Source organism: Gadus morhua, chromosome 3, assembly GCF_902167405.1.
Source record: "Gadus morhua chromosome 3, gadMor3.0, whole genome shotgun sequence".
NCBI lineage: Eukaryota > Metazoa > Chordata > Actinopteri > Gadiformes > Gadidae > Gadus > Gadus morhua.
The window spans coordinates 28,540,453-28,554,746 of record NC_044050.1 but is presented as its reverse complement, the minus strand read 5'-3'; the positions used below and the strand labels follow the sequence as shown (position 1 = coordinate 28,554,746).

At 44.6% G+C, this 14,294-nt stretch overlaps 1 protein-coding gene across 1 annotated transcript in view; it reads left to right on the top strand.

Moving 5' to 3' along the window:
• Positions 1-14,294, top strand: part of LOC115540872 (neuronal acetylcholine receptor subunit alpha-7) — a 36,452-nt gene that overhangs the window by 1,832 nt on the left and 20,326 nt on the right. The window contains exons 2-3 of the mRNA XM_030352484.1: positions 5,587-5,726; positions 12,954-12,998. Of these exons, the coding sequence (XP_030208344.1) occupies positions 5,587-5,726; positions 12,954-12,998 (185 nt within the window). The remainder of the gene's footprint in view (positions 1-5,586; positions 5,727-12,953; positions 12,999-14,294) is intronic.

Sequence of the window (14,294 nt, the reverse complement as noted above, 5' to 3'; positions counted from 1 at the left end):
TTAAGCGGAGTGTTTAATGTAAATGTGCACATTATGGATTTCTATAATATCCAGTGAGTTTTCTATGGCACTTTGCTATTATATTTTTGTATTATTAATGCTATCAATATTTCGACGGACAGACAGATCTACAGACAGACAGGAAAACACACAGAAACGCAGATATGCAAAAAGACAGGCAGACAGACAGACAGACAGACAGACAGACAGACAGACAGACAGACAGACAGACAGACAGACAGACAGACAGACAGACAGGCAGACAGACAGACAGACAGACAGACAGACAGATCGAGAGACAGACTAGGACAGACAGAGAGACAGACAGACATTGACAGACAGAAGTTGTTGTTTGACTGTTTGAGAGGAGTCTTGCCAGCTGTAACATAAGACACTCTTCCATGTACTGCTGCTGCTAATCCTGGGTTCATGTGAACTAAATATGCGGGGATGGTTTTGACATTTGATTCCTGTTTTCCCAACCCGCTGTCATCCGCGGTACATGGGAAACATTGTGATGGAATGCATGGACTCAGTGCATGCCAGTCTGCGACTGGGCTAATTGAAGCATCAGCTGGATGAGGACTTACAACTCAACATCTGTCAGTGAGACAAATACATACAGGATGTATATATGTGTATATATATATATATATATATATATATATATATATATATAGCTGTCAGGGATAAGGAGACAAACATCGATCAGTACTGACAGACGATATGGATGTATTACACTGTTGTTATAAATATGTTTGTGCATCTGTCAGAGATAAAGAGACACACAAATGTATTTATATCACTAGTTTTATACATACATACCTATATGTATATATACATATATATATATATTTATCTGTCAGTGATAAAGTGACAAACAGCTATCAGTACGATACATGAATACACATGTATGTTTGTCAATATAGTGATATAAAAATGTATGTATTTCACTAGTGTTAAACATATAACGTGTATACATGTCAGTGATAAAGGGTCATGTATGTGTCAGGGATATTCATTGTCTTTGAAGGCAGCCTTGCCCTTTAGATCAACATTGTAGTGAGCAGACACCCACTCAAGAGTCGAGAAGGTGTTTAATAAAGGTCACGCAAACAAGAACTTTCACGGTCAAAAAAACAGCCATTCAATGAACAGGAAACAGGAAAATAAACCTGAAAACTAGATTGGCGAGTGAAAAATGCAAAGATGACGTCAAAGAACACACATAGAGAACACATGTCAGGGACAACTTAGGGAGACGTCTGAGAACACACAGGAACACCAATTACTAATTAACGCAGATGGAGGCGGGGCTAAGGGGAGAGAGGAAAGATACAGGGCAGAATAAGAAGCACGCTTCTCCTGATCACCCACCAGTACCATCTGCTATGTTGCCCTGTAGCGAGTTACTGGTGAGTTATAGTAATGGCATAACGCAGGATGACTGATCATCCGGAGATTTATTTGTTATTGCTGTTGTGCATTTTCTAAATGTCATTGCTTACTTTACCCCTCCTGGTTCTCCCTAACAACACTTGATAAGGGCTCTCTGCTGGACCCTTGCGATATATACTCTGATTTCTCTCCTAATTCACTTTTCTTTTTATTATCCAGCCACGGTCTTCTTAGGTTACACGCTATTTAATTTGAGTTCAGTCCGACCTTTCTTACGACCGAAGAACGCTTTTTGTTAGATGTAGTAATTATCCAACTAACCTTGATTTAATTGCAGCTTTTAAGCAAAGGGAATGCCGGTTAAACTCCCTCCCTTCAAGGGGAAGAGAAATTACCTCAATCTTTAGAGTGATGATCATAAAGCTTGCTGTAATGATGCCCAACACTTTATCACGTCTACCATGGCTCTGAAAATGAGTGAAAGCTTTCAAGGATGTAACAACCAACAATCATAAGAACATTCAGATGATACGATAGAACCAACAGAACATCCAATGGTATTCCCTTGCTGCCATGATTCGTGTGGTCGGCGCAGGAGTGCTGTGTCTTGCCACTGCACACGTCAACTTTGAAACCCTGCTGAATCCATTAAAAGTTGGTCACAATCGTATCAACCTCCAGCCTTTATCCCCCTGGCTCATGCCACTGCTGCTCAAACAACGATGCTCTATTGTGAAGTATTTGCAGCATTTGTTGCACTGTAGATCATAGTATGTTTCTTTGTCCCTATTAAGTAGGGTGTGCAGCAAGGTTCAATATGGGTCCAAATAGATTTCTGCAGTTGTATTCTCCCATTAGTCCACATTATTCACCAAATCCATTTATGTTAGAAGATACAAATAAATATCTGCTCTTTACTTAATAATTATTTCTCAACTGCCTGACTGACCATAACGCTGGATGTCTCACCAGAAGCTCCCACTGAACAATAAACGGTCCAAGCTCGGTTCATCTCGGCCTTTTCCCTGAGACGCAGATTAAGAAATAATATCTTTTGGCGGCTCTGAGTAATCCCTTCTTATAGCCCATTTCAGAAGGGCCCCAGGTCTCCTTCCTCAGAGCCTACACACAGCCTCCCAGCTATAGGTCATTCTCTTCCAGCCCTGTATCCACACTAACTACTGGAGGAGACCAGGTGGGCATCGTTAGGGTCCCTATGGTCACGCAATGCGCTCCTTTAAACCTTAGAAACCCTTCGAAATATTGTTTGCATCGGAGCTGTGTCTTTTGGGCTGTCTTTTTATTGGCTCATGTTTTTTTTTTTTGTCCATGTTTTATTCAGTACATAATATTTCAAAGATATATTAGGATTGATGTTTCTTTCTTTTATTCATCGCATGTAAATATTCAGATTGTATTGTTCCAGAATAGGGTCTTCCAGCTGCATTTGGGAATACGACTGGGATTTGTGTTCTCAGAAACGTAGTCATTTGCATCTACTGTATTGGCAGAGTGGTTAAACGAGCTCCCTGCCGACGTCAGGACCGAGTGTCACTCACCAGCTCCCGCAAGAGACTCAAGACTCACTTGTTCAGAGTTCACCTGGACTCTCCATAGCCTCCCCCACCCGCCTTATGCTCCCACGACCCTCGTATGCACTTATTATTGTACGTCCTGGCACTTAAAAATAGTACTTAGTATCGTGTAGCATCTTATCCTAGCTATCTTTGTTGTACAGTGGGAATGGGTTAACCTAGCGATTGTAAGTGTTGGCACTTGGTTCTATGAAAATCCTTACTGTACCGACAGATATATTGTTTCTCTTTCATCTGACAAATGACAAATAAAAGCGTCTGCTAAATGCCCTGAATGTAAATGAAAATGTAAATGTAAAAGATAATTTGTAGAGCTGGCATCCTCCCGGAGTCAGTGACAGTGGCGGACGGGAGAAAGCGTTGTCCGTTGTGTGGCATAGATTACAGGGAGGTAGATGGAGAGCAGTGTTGTCTGGTAGCATTTCTAAGGGGTAAGAGGAGGATCACTGGGCTAGATCAAGTACGACAGAAGAAGAGTTTACCTAATCGAACAAGCAAGGGATGTTGGGAAATGGTTACGCAAGAATATTAACGTTGAGTTGATTGAAAGGCGGATGGAGTGGAAGGAAAAATCATATTCTGGATATGCAACAGACCTTAAATGTTTTACTCTGGGCAATTGCAAGACGGATAAAATAAAGCATGAAAAGAACTAACAAATTTTTTGGATTATTTGTTTATTCATTTGTTTGGACAAATTGATGCAGACTTGCAGGGATAAGGGTGCTGGCAAACAATATGCAGAAAGCAAAACGAAGGTTAGTTCTAAAAGGAAAATAAATAAAGGAAGGCAATGTTTTGTGCAAAGTGTAATCAAAGCCTATTGTACCTGATTGGGAACACCTGGAAGGGGTAAACACTAGCACAATACAGCGCTCACCATTAACAAATAACAAGAGCTTCGACCTCAGCCAATCTTTAATTTCTCTCTTCTTTGACGGACGCATGGAAACAAAAAAAACAAAAACTTGTTCACCTCATCCTCTCCAGATGACGCAACGGCTCTCTGTCACACGCTCTGCCGCATTATCTCAAATTCTCTGGGTCCCCTGCACAAGCCTCTGACTTACACGCTGATATACAAGGCAGGCGCTCGCTTTGTTTAGTGTCTCGGCCCCTTCAGCCGAGTAGCCAACCGTGCGGCAGCTCTGAGCTTGACGCTCACGCCTCGGCTGTCACTCCGTAAACACCGAGACGCGCTGAGACGACATCTGAGCTTGAATAAGGGACAAGGAGAGCCTGTCTGCTGAGACCTGAGGAAGTTAGACAGGGCGGAGAGGTTGATGGGGGGGGGGGGCGTACACACGTGCGAAGGCAGGCGCGCACGCACACACAGGAAGGCACAGCAGCCATCCAGTGTAAGGGTGCTGATGGGAGTCTAGTAATAAGGAAAATGTGCATTCATGATTTGATCTATCTGGGTCTTTACAAATCCACAAACATTTTGGCAAACGGAGAAGATCTACATTCTATCATATCCGATTCTATCCTATTTTTATCAAACCGGTTATCATTGGATTCCCATTTAGGTTTACTTCATTAGATTTGTTCAATTCTGAAAGACAGTAAGAAGGAAAAGGAAAAAAAATAGAGCGAAGAGTGCAAAAAAGAGACAGAGAGCATGTGTACCTGGGCTGACTTGAGCATCACAGGGAGAGATTTCAGACCCATGCTGTGACTGAAAGCCTTCCTGTGTGAACCCTGAACGAGGCCTAATGAGTACAAGAGACGCAGAATAGGAGTGATTACAGGCATAATTCTCCCTGTGATATTACTTCTTTCAAGAGATTGTATGGTCTTTGGTATTCCTTCGGGATTTTGTGTGATGTGTTGGGCACAATTCATCAGTTCAGGTCTGCTCATGATGGTGGCATTGATTAATTTATCAACATTACATGTTAATGAATCTCTTTAAGTAAGTGTTTAAAAGTGAGTTTGTTAAAGTGCTATTTAATATTGATAGCAGCACCAAGTTACGTTAGTATCGTTAATCACTTCCCTTGTTCCTCCCTCAAACGTTTTCTCCCGCTGTGTAATCTTCAATGCTTCCCCCTCTCCCCTCCTCCAACACTCAATCATCTCATCTTGTTCTCATTTCCTTCATCAATCCCTTCCTCACTCGTCTTTCCTCATTTGTCCCTGCTACCTCTGCCTCCTGTCTCCTCCTTCCATTCCTCTCTGCCTCACTACTGTCCTCTCCTTTCCTTTGCCCTTGCTCTTTTTACTATTCCTAATTACTACCCCATCATCATCATCATCATCATCATCATCATCATCATCATCATCCTCACAATCACTGTCGTCCCAATCACAACCACCATCACCTTCGTCATGACCACCACCATCATCATCTCTTTCTCTCTGTTGCTCTTTCTGTCCGTCTGTCTGCCTGTCTGGCTCTATCTCTCTCTTGTTCTCTCTCTGTCTGCCTGTCTGTCTCTATTTCTCTCTCTCTCTCTCTCTCGTTCTCTTTCTGTCTCGTTCCTCTCTCCCTCTCCCCCTTTTCCCCTCTCTCTCTCACTCTCTCTCTCTCTCTCTCTCTCTCTCTCTCTCTCCTCTCCCTCACCCCCCCTGTCTCCCCCTCTCTCCCCAGGGTGTCATGGTGGTGTGTACCAGAGGAAGCTCTACAGGGAGCTGATGGTCAACTACAACCGCCTGGAGCGCCCCGTCCACAACGACTCTGCTCCCATCGTGGTGGAGCTGGGCCTCACCCTGCTGCAGATCATCGACGTGGTGGGTCTGTCTGTCTGTCTGTCTGTCTGTCTGTCTGTCTGTCTGTCTGTCTGTCTGTCTGTCTGTCTGTCTGTCTGTCTGTCTGTCTGTCTGTCTGACCTGTCTGTCTGTCTGACCTGTCTGTCCGACATTTCTGTCTGTCTGTCTGTCTGTCTGTCTGTCTGTCTGTCTGTCTGTCTGTCTGACCTGTCTGTCTGTCCGACCTGTCTGTCCGACATTTCTGTCTGTCTGTCTGTCTGTCTGTCTGTCTGACCTGTTTGTCCGTCTGTCTGTCTGTCTGTCTGTTTGTCTGTCTGACCTGTCTGTCTGACCTGTCTGTCTGTCCGACCTGTCTGTCCGACATTTCTGTCTGTCTGTCTGTCTGTCTGTCTGTCTGTCTGTCTGTCTGTCTGTCTGTCTGTCTGACCTGTTTGTCCGACCTGTCTGTCTGTCTGTCTGTCTGTCTGTCTGTCTGTCTGACCTGTCTGTCTGACCTGTCTGTCTGACCGTCCGACATTTCTGTCTGTCTGTCTGTCTGTCTGTCTGTCTGTCTGTCTGTCTGACCTGTTTGTCCGACCTGTCTGTCTGTCTGTCTGTCTGTCTGTCTGTCTGTCTGTCTGTCTGTCTGTCTGTCTGTCTGTCTGTCTGACATTTCTGTCTGTCTGTCTGTCTGTCTGTCTGTCTGTCTGCCTGTCTCTTTCTCTGTCTGTCTGTCTGTCTGTCTGTCTGTCTGTCTGTCTGTCTGTCTGTCTGTCTGTCTGTCTGTCTGTCTGTCAATATGTTCGTCTGTCTGTCTGTCTGTCCATAATTGCATCCGTCCGTACGTCCATCTGTCTGTCTATCGGTGTATATCTTGGCTGGTGTGGGTTCAACGGTGAGTTCAATGTGTGTTTATTAGTATTTTACCAAGAGTTGCACGCATTGAACCGGAGAGGCAGGAGAGGACAGAGGCAAGGCAGAGGAGAGTAAACAGGGTGAAGGATATCAGAATCTTATTTGTTGTCGGATTCCTTTGTCTGGTTGTTGTCGATGCTGCGAGCCACTGGCCCCGAACCAAACAGTAAGAATGTTGCCTTCGTTCAGTTTTCATTTCACTCTTCATTTGGGCTTTCCTCTGTTAGGAGCGACTCCTCTCAGGTCTGTCTGCTCGCGCTCTCTCTTCTCCTTTCAAGGTCTTACTTTCTTTATGCTTTATGACAGTCACCGCATATCATCTGAATGGCTTTAAGTGAGAAAAACAACATAGTTATACACATTATAGTTTACTATTGTAGGCTAAACTACACAACGATAGATTACACTATACACTAATAAACTATTGTGTTGCTTGGTTTACATAGGTGGCTGTTACTCCTAACACTAGCATGCTACACATTCGGACAGAGAGAGAGGAGATGATGAGGAGCTCCAGATGTCCTAAGGAGCAATATAACGAAATAAACAGGAGAAGCGGGTAGTTATTATCAAGCCCAGGCCCTTCCTCTCCCACTCTTACCCACAAGGCATCAGACAGCCATCTCCAATTTCACACAATGCCCCGAATCAGAGGCAAAAATAAACCCTAATCTCATTCAATTTCAAATGGCCGCAAATGCATGCATGTCCGTGAAGTGTGAGTAGAGGATAAGATCGGTTAACAACAGTCCAAAGATAACTGCTTCCAGGAGCTCTAGTCCTTGATGGTTAGATTCACTCCCCGGGATTGTCTCCAGTCTGCAGTAGCTTGTGGTTCGTTGTAGTGCACCCTCCCCCTCACACTGTCAGCAGGAGTGATTTACCACATATTGGGAAAGAGTTAAAGGTGTCATTGCATTGTTTTTTCATTACTTTTGCGGTGGTCACTAGTAGCACTTAATGCCCTGTGAGTCGGTTTTGGTGAAATGCTCTGGTGCTCCTGTTTCACGCTGTTCTAGTGTGGTGGAGGAGTTGGGCGGGGAGGAACGACAGGATTTAGGCTCTTACTCTTGAATATTCATGACATGCAAATATCTATCCTCTGATTGGCCAACAGCAATGTCCGTCGCAGTATTAAAATCAATTAAGCTTCCAGAGAGACTCAGAGAGGAATGTCTTCCCGTTGGCCGTCGCAAGCCAGAGGTGGGCGAGGCCTTGAATACTAATTCACCAACTGACGTCAGTTGGTGAGGCTGTTTTAATTTGCTACTAATGCGTCTTTTTTCTTTCATTTGCTAATGCAGGCAATCGAGGTAGAAGAACATTTTCACGTTCAGCATGCATATGCAACTCTGAGACCTATCGTATTTCCAAGGAACAAGATTAAACGGTTTCTCGGGGAATGACACCTTTAAACACACACTCAAACTCACATGCAAACATTCATCGCCTATTCACCATTTAGCAGTCTTTTATCCAACGCATCTTATAACATAACACATTTTTCTTGCTCAGGAACACCTAACAATTGTTAGTGCTTGGCACTTGGTTCTATGAACATCCTTACTGTACCGACAGCGATATATTGTCTCTTCTTCTGACAAATGTACTTCGGACTTGCTTTGGATTAAAGCATCTGCTAAATGCCCAGAATGTAAAGGTTAATACACCTAGACAAGAACACTCTAGACTCAAACCCAAAACCTTTGGGCTTGGAGTAATACTAATCCAGCCCCCTCCATGTCTCTCTCATACTTTTCCCTTTCCCACGTTGTTCCTTGCCATCAGCACATTACAGCATAAAACCGAATCCTACCACATTAGGTATACGTTTCCTGTCAGAACCCATCTGGCGTGCTTCCCCTCACACGTCTGCCCTCTGCCTCGCCTCCCATCGCCCCCGTTCGCCTCCGACACCGGAGCGCTTTTAATGCACCTATCCCCTCGCTAAACTACACACGGCCTGTCAGCCCAGCCCCCCAGGGCACTCCTCCAAGAACCACCAACCGTCACACCCCCCCCGCGCATCTTGAGATAGCCCCCCCCCCACCACCCACTCTGTCACAAGCCCGCTCACGTCTGCGCCATGATAATCGTAGTGGCGCGTTAATAGCCTAATCGAGTGATGGGAAGATCGCACTGGTGCTCTCAGCTATGCCAGCTGATGAGCACTTTGTGAAGATTGATAGTAAGACGGTTCCGATTGGTTAAACAAACCAAAACAACCTGAGGCATTAAATAAGGTTTGGAAACATAAAATAAACGGACGAAAATGTGAACTTATTTGAACTGCTGCCATCACTTGCCATCAACCTAAAGCTGTATTTTTGCAATAAACTTCTCCACCGAACGAATTGATTTAGAGAGAACAAAATCCTTGGATTAGAAGTGACATAGTGCAGGTTGGATGCACTCTGCGATAATTGCATCGTTTAATCTACACAGTCTCTCTACCTGATAGGAATTTGCACATTGCGTTCCCTAAAGACAAAAGCCAAAGGATCAACAAACAAAAGTGTATTACCGTAAAACTAAACCTTAATCACGCGGAAGGACGTTATCATCGCAACCTACAATCAGAGGAGCTCATCGTTTAATTCCAAGCGCTGTGACCAGATAAGCAGAGTCCCTCTCTCTATGGCGCTCAGCATGCAGCTCCGTGATTATAAACCTGGTGTCGATGGGTCTCAAAGGCCCGGGGAGGAACAGACACACTCCCAGCCAGCTGATGTGTCCTGGCGCTCTCTCTGCTGTTGTTCAGTCACTGACTCTATCATGGGGCTGGGCTGGATGTGCTGTTCTCTGGTAACATCGGTTGTGTGCAACATCTCTGCTAGTAGGCAGTGAAGGTATTGTTTTGTTGTATGTGTGGGGTCGGTTTAGCACAGAGCAGATTGGCTTGCTAGTTCGATCCCCGGCGAGTGTCGAGGTGTCCCTGAGCAAGAAGCCTGACCCTCACTGCTCCAGACGAGCAGTGAGGGAGAACCATTCAACCATTCTGTCGCCTCGAACGGTTGACTCCGCCGTCGGTGTGTGAATGTGTGACAATGTAAGTCGCTTTGGATAAAACCATCCGCTAAATGTAAATGAATGTTTTGGGGACAGGGGCTAATTCGATGCCATGATAAAGGTGGGTCTTTCTAATGGAATTATCCAACCCTAATAGAGACACATTTTAATGCAGAACCATTGTTATTTTAAATCTCTACCACATTTCAAATATTACATTACATATGTTGTTTTATTGCATCGTTAAATTAATCGTTTACTTAAATTGGTCAGTGTTATTGGGGCGATTGTGCACTTTTCAGAATCATTTTGTGTTTTCTTGTTTTTTGCCACTATGTTGTGGTCTCTGGTGTGTTATGGTGAATAGTTTAAACGGCTTGTTTGACCTGACGGTCCATCTGGCTCTGATTAGATCGCCGCTATGGAAATGAGGACACAGGGTGCCTACAGTCTGAGACCGAGCGCGTGATGGGAGGACAACACACACACACACACACACACACACACACACACACACACACACACACACACACACACACACACACACACACACACACACACACACACAAGCACGCAGGCCAATTAGTTAGAAGGTTCCATATGGTTATTCTTATCCAGCCAGACTGAGAAACTCTAGCTGAGGAAATCAAGAGGAAGGGTCATCATTAAAACACGAAGACATTCAAGAAATTACTTTCTATACGCTTCTTCGGTAATGTCCTATCCATGCCGCTATATTAAAGATAATGAAATAACTTGTAGAGTATTTCTGTACAACTAAAACATTAAATAGAAAGCTGCTGAATTTATCTGGGTTTTTAGAGTTGTTAGTTTGTTTCTAAAATATCAGAAACATACGTTTCTTACAAACGACCTGTCTGCTTTTTGGTTTCATTAATGTATAGTATGTACCAGTGGACTTTTTCCTTTCCTTTTTTTTTCCAATGGTTTGAAAAACAGAAGTGAAATACAAACCGTCTCTTCACTGGATCCTACTTTAACACCACAGTGGGCTTTACCAGCTGTTATCTCTTTGTCATATCACTGAAGAGACAATAACAGCTTTTACTTTTAGTTGGACACCATATCAGAGACAAGATAAAAAGCAAGGCTACACAACGTCAAGTCACCCTGAAACTGGGAAGCCATCCGCTCAGATCTGTCAGTGATTACAGCAGGTCTTTCTAGCCATTGTGTGTGGAGGCAGGCCCTGCAGAACAGCACAAAGGAGAGGCTGAGCACAAAGTGAGGACACCTTGACACTTCAGATCTGCCTAACAGATTGGGAAGGCTCACCACCCTGACACACACACACGCACACACACACACACACACACACACACACACACACACACACACACACATAGACATAGACACACACATACACATACACGAACGCATGCTGTCAGACACACTCGCGCACCGACATAAACACACACACACACACGCACGAAAGCATGCAGTCACACACGCTCACACACACACGCTCACACACACACACACACGCTCACACGCACACACACACACACACACACACACACACACACACACACAGCCAGGGAGACTTTGAGACCACAAAGGAAGGCTGCTCTATTCCGCTGAATAGAAGTGGGAATGACATAACAGGAACAGGGGTGTAGCTGTAAGTGGTGTTGGGGGTGGGGGTGGTGGTGGGGGTGGTGATGAAGGCTTCGGGTGGAGCCATGATTGTGGACATGGGGTGGTGGGTGGTGGTGTTGGTGGGGTTGGTGGGGTTGGGGGTGATGTCACTGTGCTCTGAATTTGAGAAGTGTAGCACACTCTCTGAATTTTGATTTTGCTGCTTTACAGCTTTAACCTCTGGCAAAGTGATGAAAATGATAACAGTGTTGGCAGGAGGCATGAATATAGAAAACCAGCTATGCAGAGACACACGCACATGCACTCACACACACTTACTCTCGATTGCTCGCACACACACACGCACACGCACACACACACAAACTGGATATTGGAGAAATGTTAAATAAACACCTCTGTACTCTGTATGCAGATAATTGGATCCATACTATCAGCCATCATCTGAATATCAACCTCGTAACAGGATTCCCATTCCACACACGCATGCCTGTGCATACACACACAAACACACACACACACACACACACACACACACACACACACACACACACACACACACACACACACACACACACACACACACACACACACACACACACACACAAACACAACCCACACACACAGACAGGCAATGCCTTTATCAGCCCATGATGACGAGCATGTGCGATAATCTTGTTTGAAGTAGGAGAGAGGCAACACATCAAAGCACACACGTTCGGTGATGTGTGCGTGCGTGTGGTGTGTGTGTGTGTGTGCGTTTGCGTGTGTGTGTGTGTCTGTGTGTGTGCGTGCTGTGCAGGAGTCACACACCAAACCTAAAGTCACCTAATTGTCGTACACCCTTAGTAACACAAACGCTCCCGTATCTCACCTGGTCTGAAATCCTCTCCCTTAAAAGCCAAACCGAATGAATACATTTGCCTCCTCCTCAGCCAATAGAAACCCCCCGTTCCTTCCTTCCATTCCGGAGGAGCTCTAACCTTGTCTCGCTCTTCATCTCCGCCTCAACCATCTGTCTGCAAACTTTCTTTCTTTCAAACCTGTATACTTCTATTCTTTCATTCGGTCCCTTCGCCTGCCTTCACTGCCAGACTGCCGGATGACACGTCCCTGTGAAAAGAGAATAGCATGACATTTCTGCAAGTTCAAATTGGAGGAATTTCAATGTGGAAACAATCAATTCAACCCAAGTCTCTCTCTCTCTCTCTCTCTCTCTCTCTCTCTCTCTCTCTCTCTCTCTCTCTCTCTCTCTCTCTCTCTCTCTCTCTCTCTCTCTCTCTCTCTCTCTCTCTCTCTCTCTCTCTCTCTCTCTCTCTCTCTCTCTCTCTCTCTCTCTCTCTCTCACACACACATAAACGTTATGTTGTTTTATTATGTTGTAAGGACCAGGCTGGATCATAAAAATAACTAAAAGGCATCTAATTTTACAACTGACGTTGCAAAACAATAGCCTCGTTTAAAGAGAATTGCTCTGAGGTAAACAACCTTGATAAGTCTAAATGTAGGAGTCTCGTAGCGCGTTAAGAACGGACGCTATCGGGAAACCGGGCCCTGGTTTGAACGTGACATCCCAGGTGTGTTCCAGGTGACATCGTGTGTGGAGCAGACTGCTCTGCTACTCTCCTCTCCTTGCCCGGAGGTCATGGTGGTAGTTCACCATCCATCTTCAACGCCTCCTCTTTAGTGGTGTGAGGTAATGTAATGGTTTCTTCCTTTCCCTTCCAGGATGAAAAGAACCAGGTGATGATCACCAACGCTTGGCTGCAACTGGTGAGTCTGTCTGCCAGCAGTCCGTCGTTCTGCCACTCCATCAGGTTTTCAATTTTCTCTCAGAGTTCACTTTACGGCAAATCTGCACTTGTGTGTGAACTGGAATACATCTAAGAGTTCTCCTTTTACCACTCTCTCTGCCAAGGACAAACATGGTGCAGAATTATAGTTTATATTTATGGCAATTTATAATGTGCAGAAATGTTTGGCGCTGTGTCCGATTTAATACAGGCAATGTTTTCGTCTTAATGTAAGAGATGTTCCATTATGGGCAATTTCCAAAGCTCTGAATTATTGATTGGTTTTCTGTGAGTTTTTGGTTTGTTTCTATTCGTGCATAAGTTAATGTTTTGATCTACTAACACATACGCACACACACACACAAACAAACAAACTGGATATTGGAGAAATGTTAAACAAACATCTCTGCACTGCATATGCAGATAATTATAGAGAAAGAGAAAGTCCCCAAGAATGGTAGATGCAACAAGAAATCCATTATTAAGGTGGCCACCTTGTCATACTGGTATTTGCTGTGGTGTTGTGGCTCAGCAGACTGAATCCTAATGGCTCACAATCTGACACAGACTTCAGCTGGAATGAATGGCTTCAGGTGGTGGTTAAATATTTAACCATTACCTGCCGGAGCCTCTTGTACAGCCAGTTCACATTAACGACTGGGAAATGGTGCTTTGACAGCACAATGCATTAAAGATGATTAAAGGCCTTACGGTTGGCCCTCCATTCGTTCGGCGCCCCTTAGATAACTTGGTTGTTAATCTTCGTTAAAAAAAGACTTCTTCCTGAATTAAGCTGTCGTATTGCATATAGCACACTCATTAGGCTGCAGTGCGGTACACACACATCTGATTGTTAAAGGCTGCGTGGTTGTTCGGTCGTAAACTGATGAAGCTAGATCAACATTTGTCCCCATCACAGATGGTGCTGCAGTAGGATTTAGAGCTGCTATCAAACACCAACTGGACATTCATTTGACCTTTTTTACCAACTGACCATTTCAAACACTAATCTCTCCGATAGACCCTCTAGCCTTCGGCTCGAGGGAATGTCATACTTTCCACTCTATTTTCATTAAATTAGTGACACTTGAAAAAACAATGTGGAAAAAAACCGAAATCCCTTTATCACACAGATGTTACCACGTGGCACAATATTCTGCTAATCTGTTCCTGGCACCGGAGCTCTGCGTTGGCCTCTTTAGAAAGCTGGCTGGCTGATATCTGGGTTATTGGAGCCAATGAGACATGAAAAGATACGGCTTTCTAGCAGCCGACC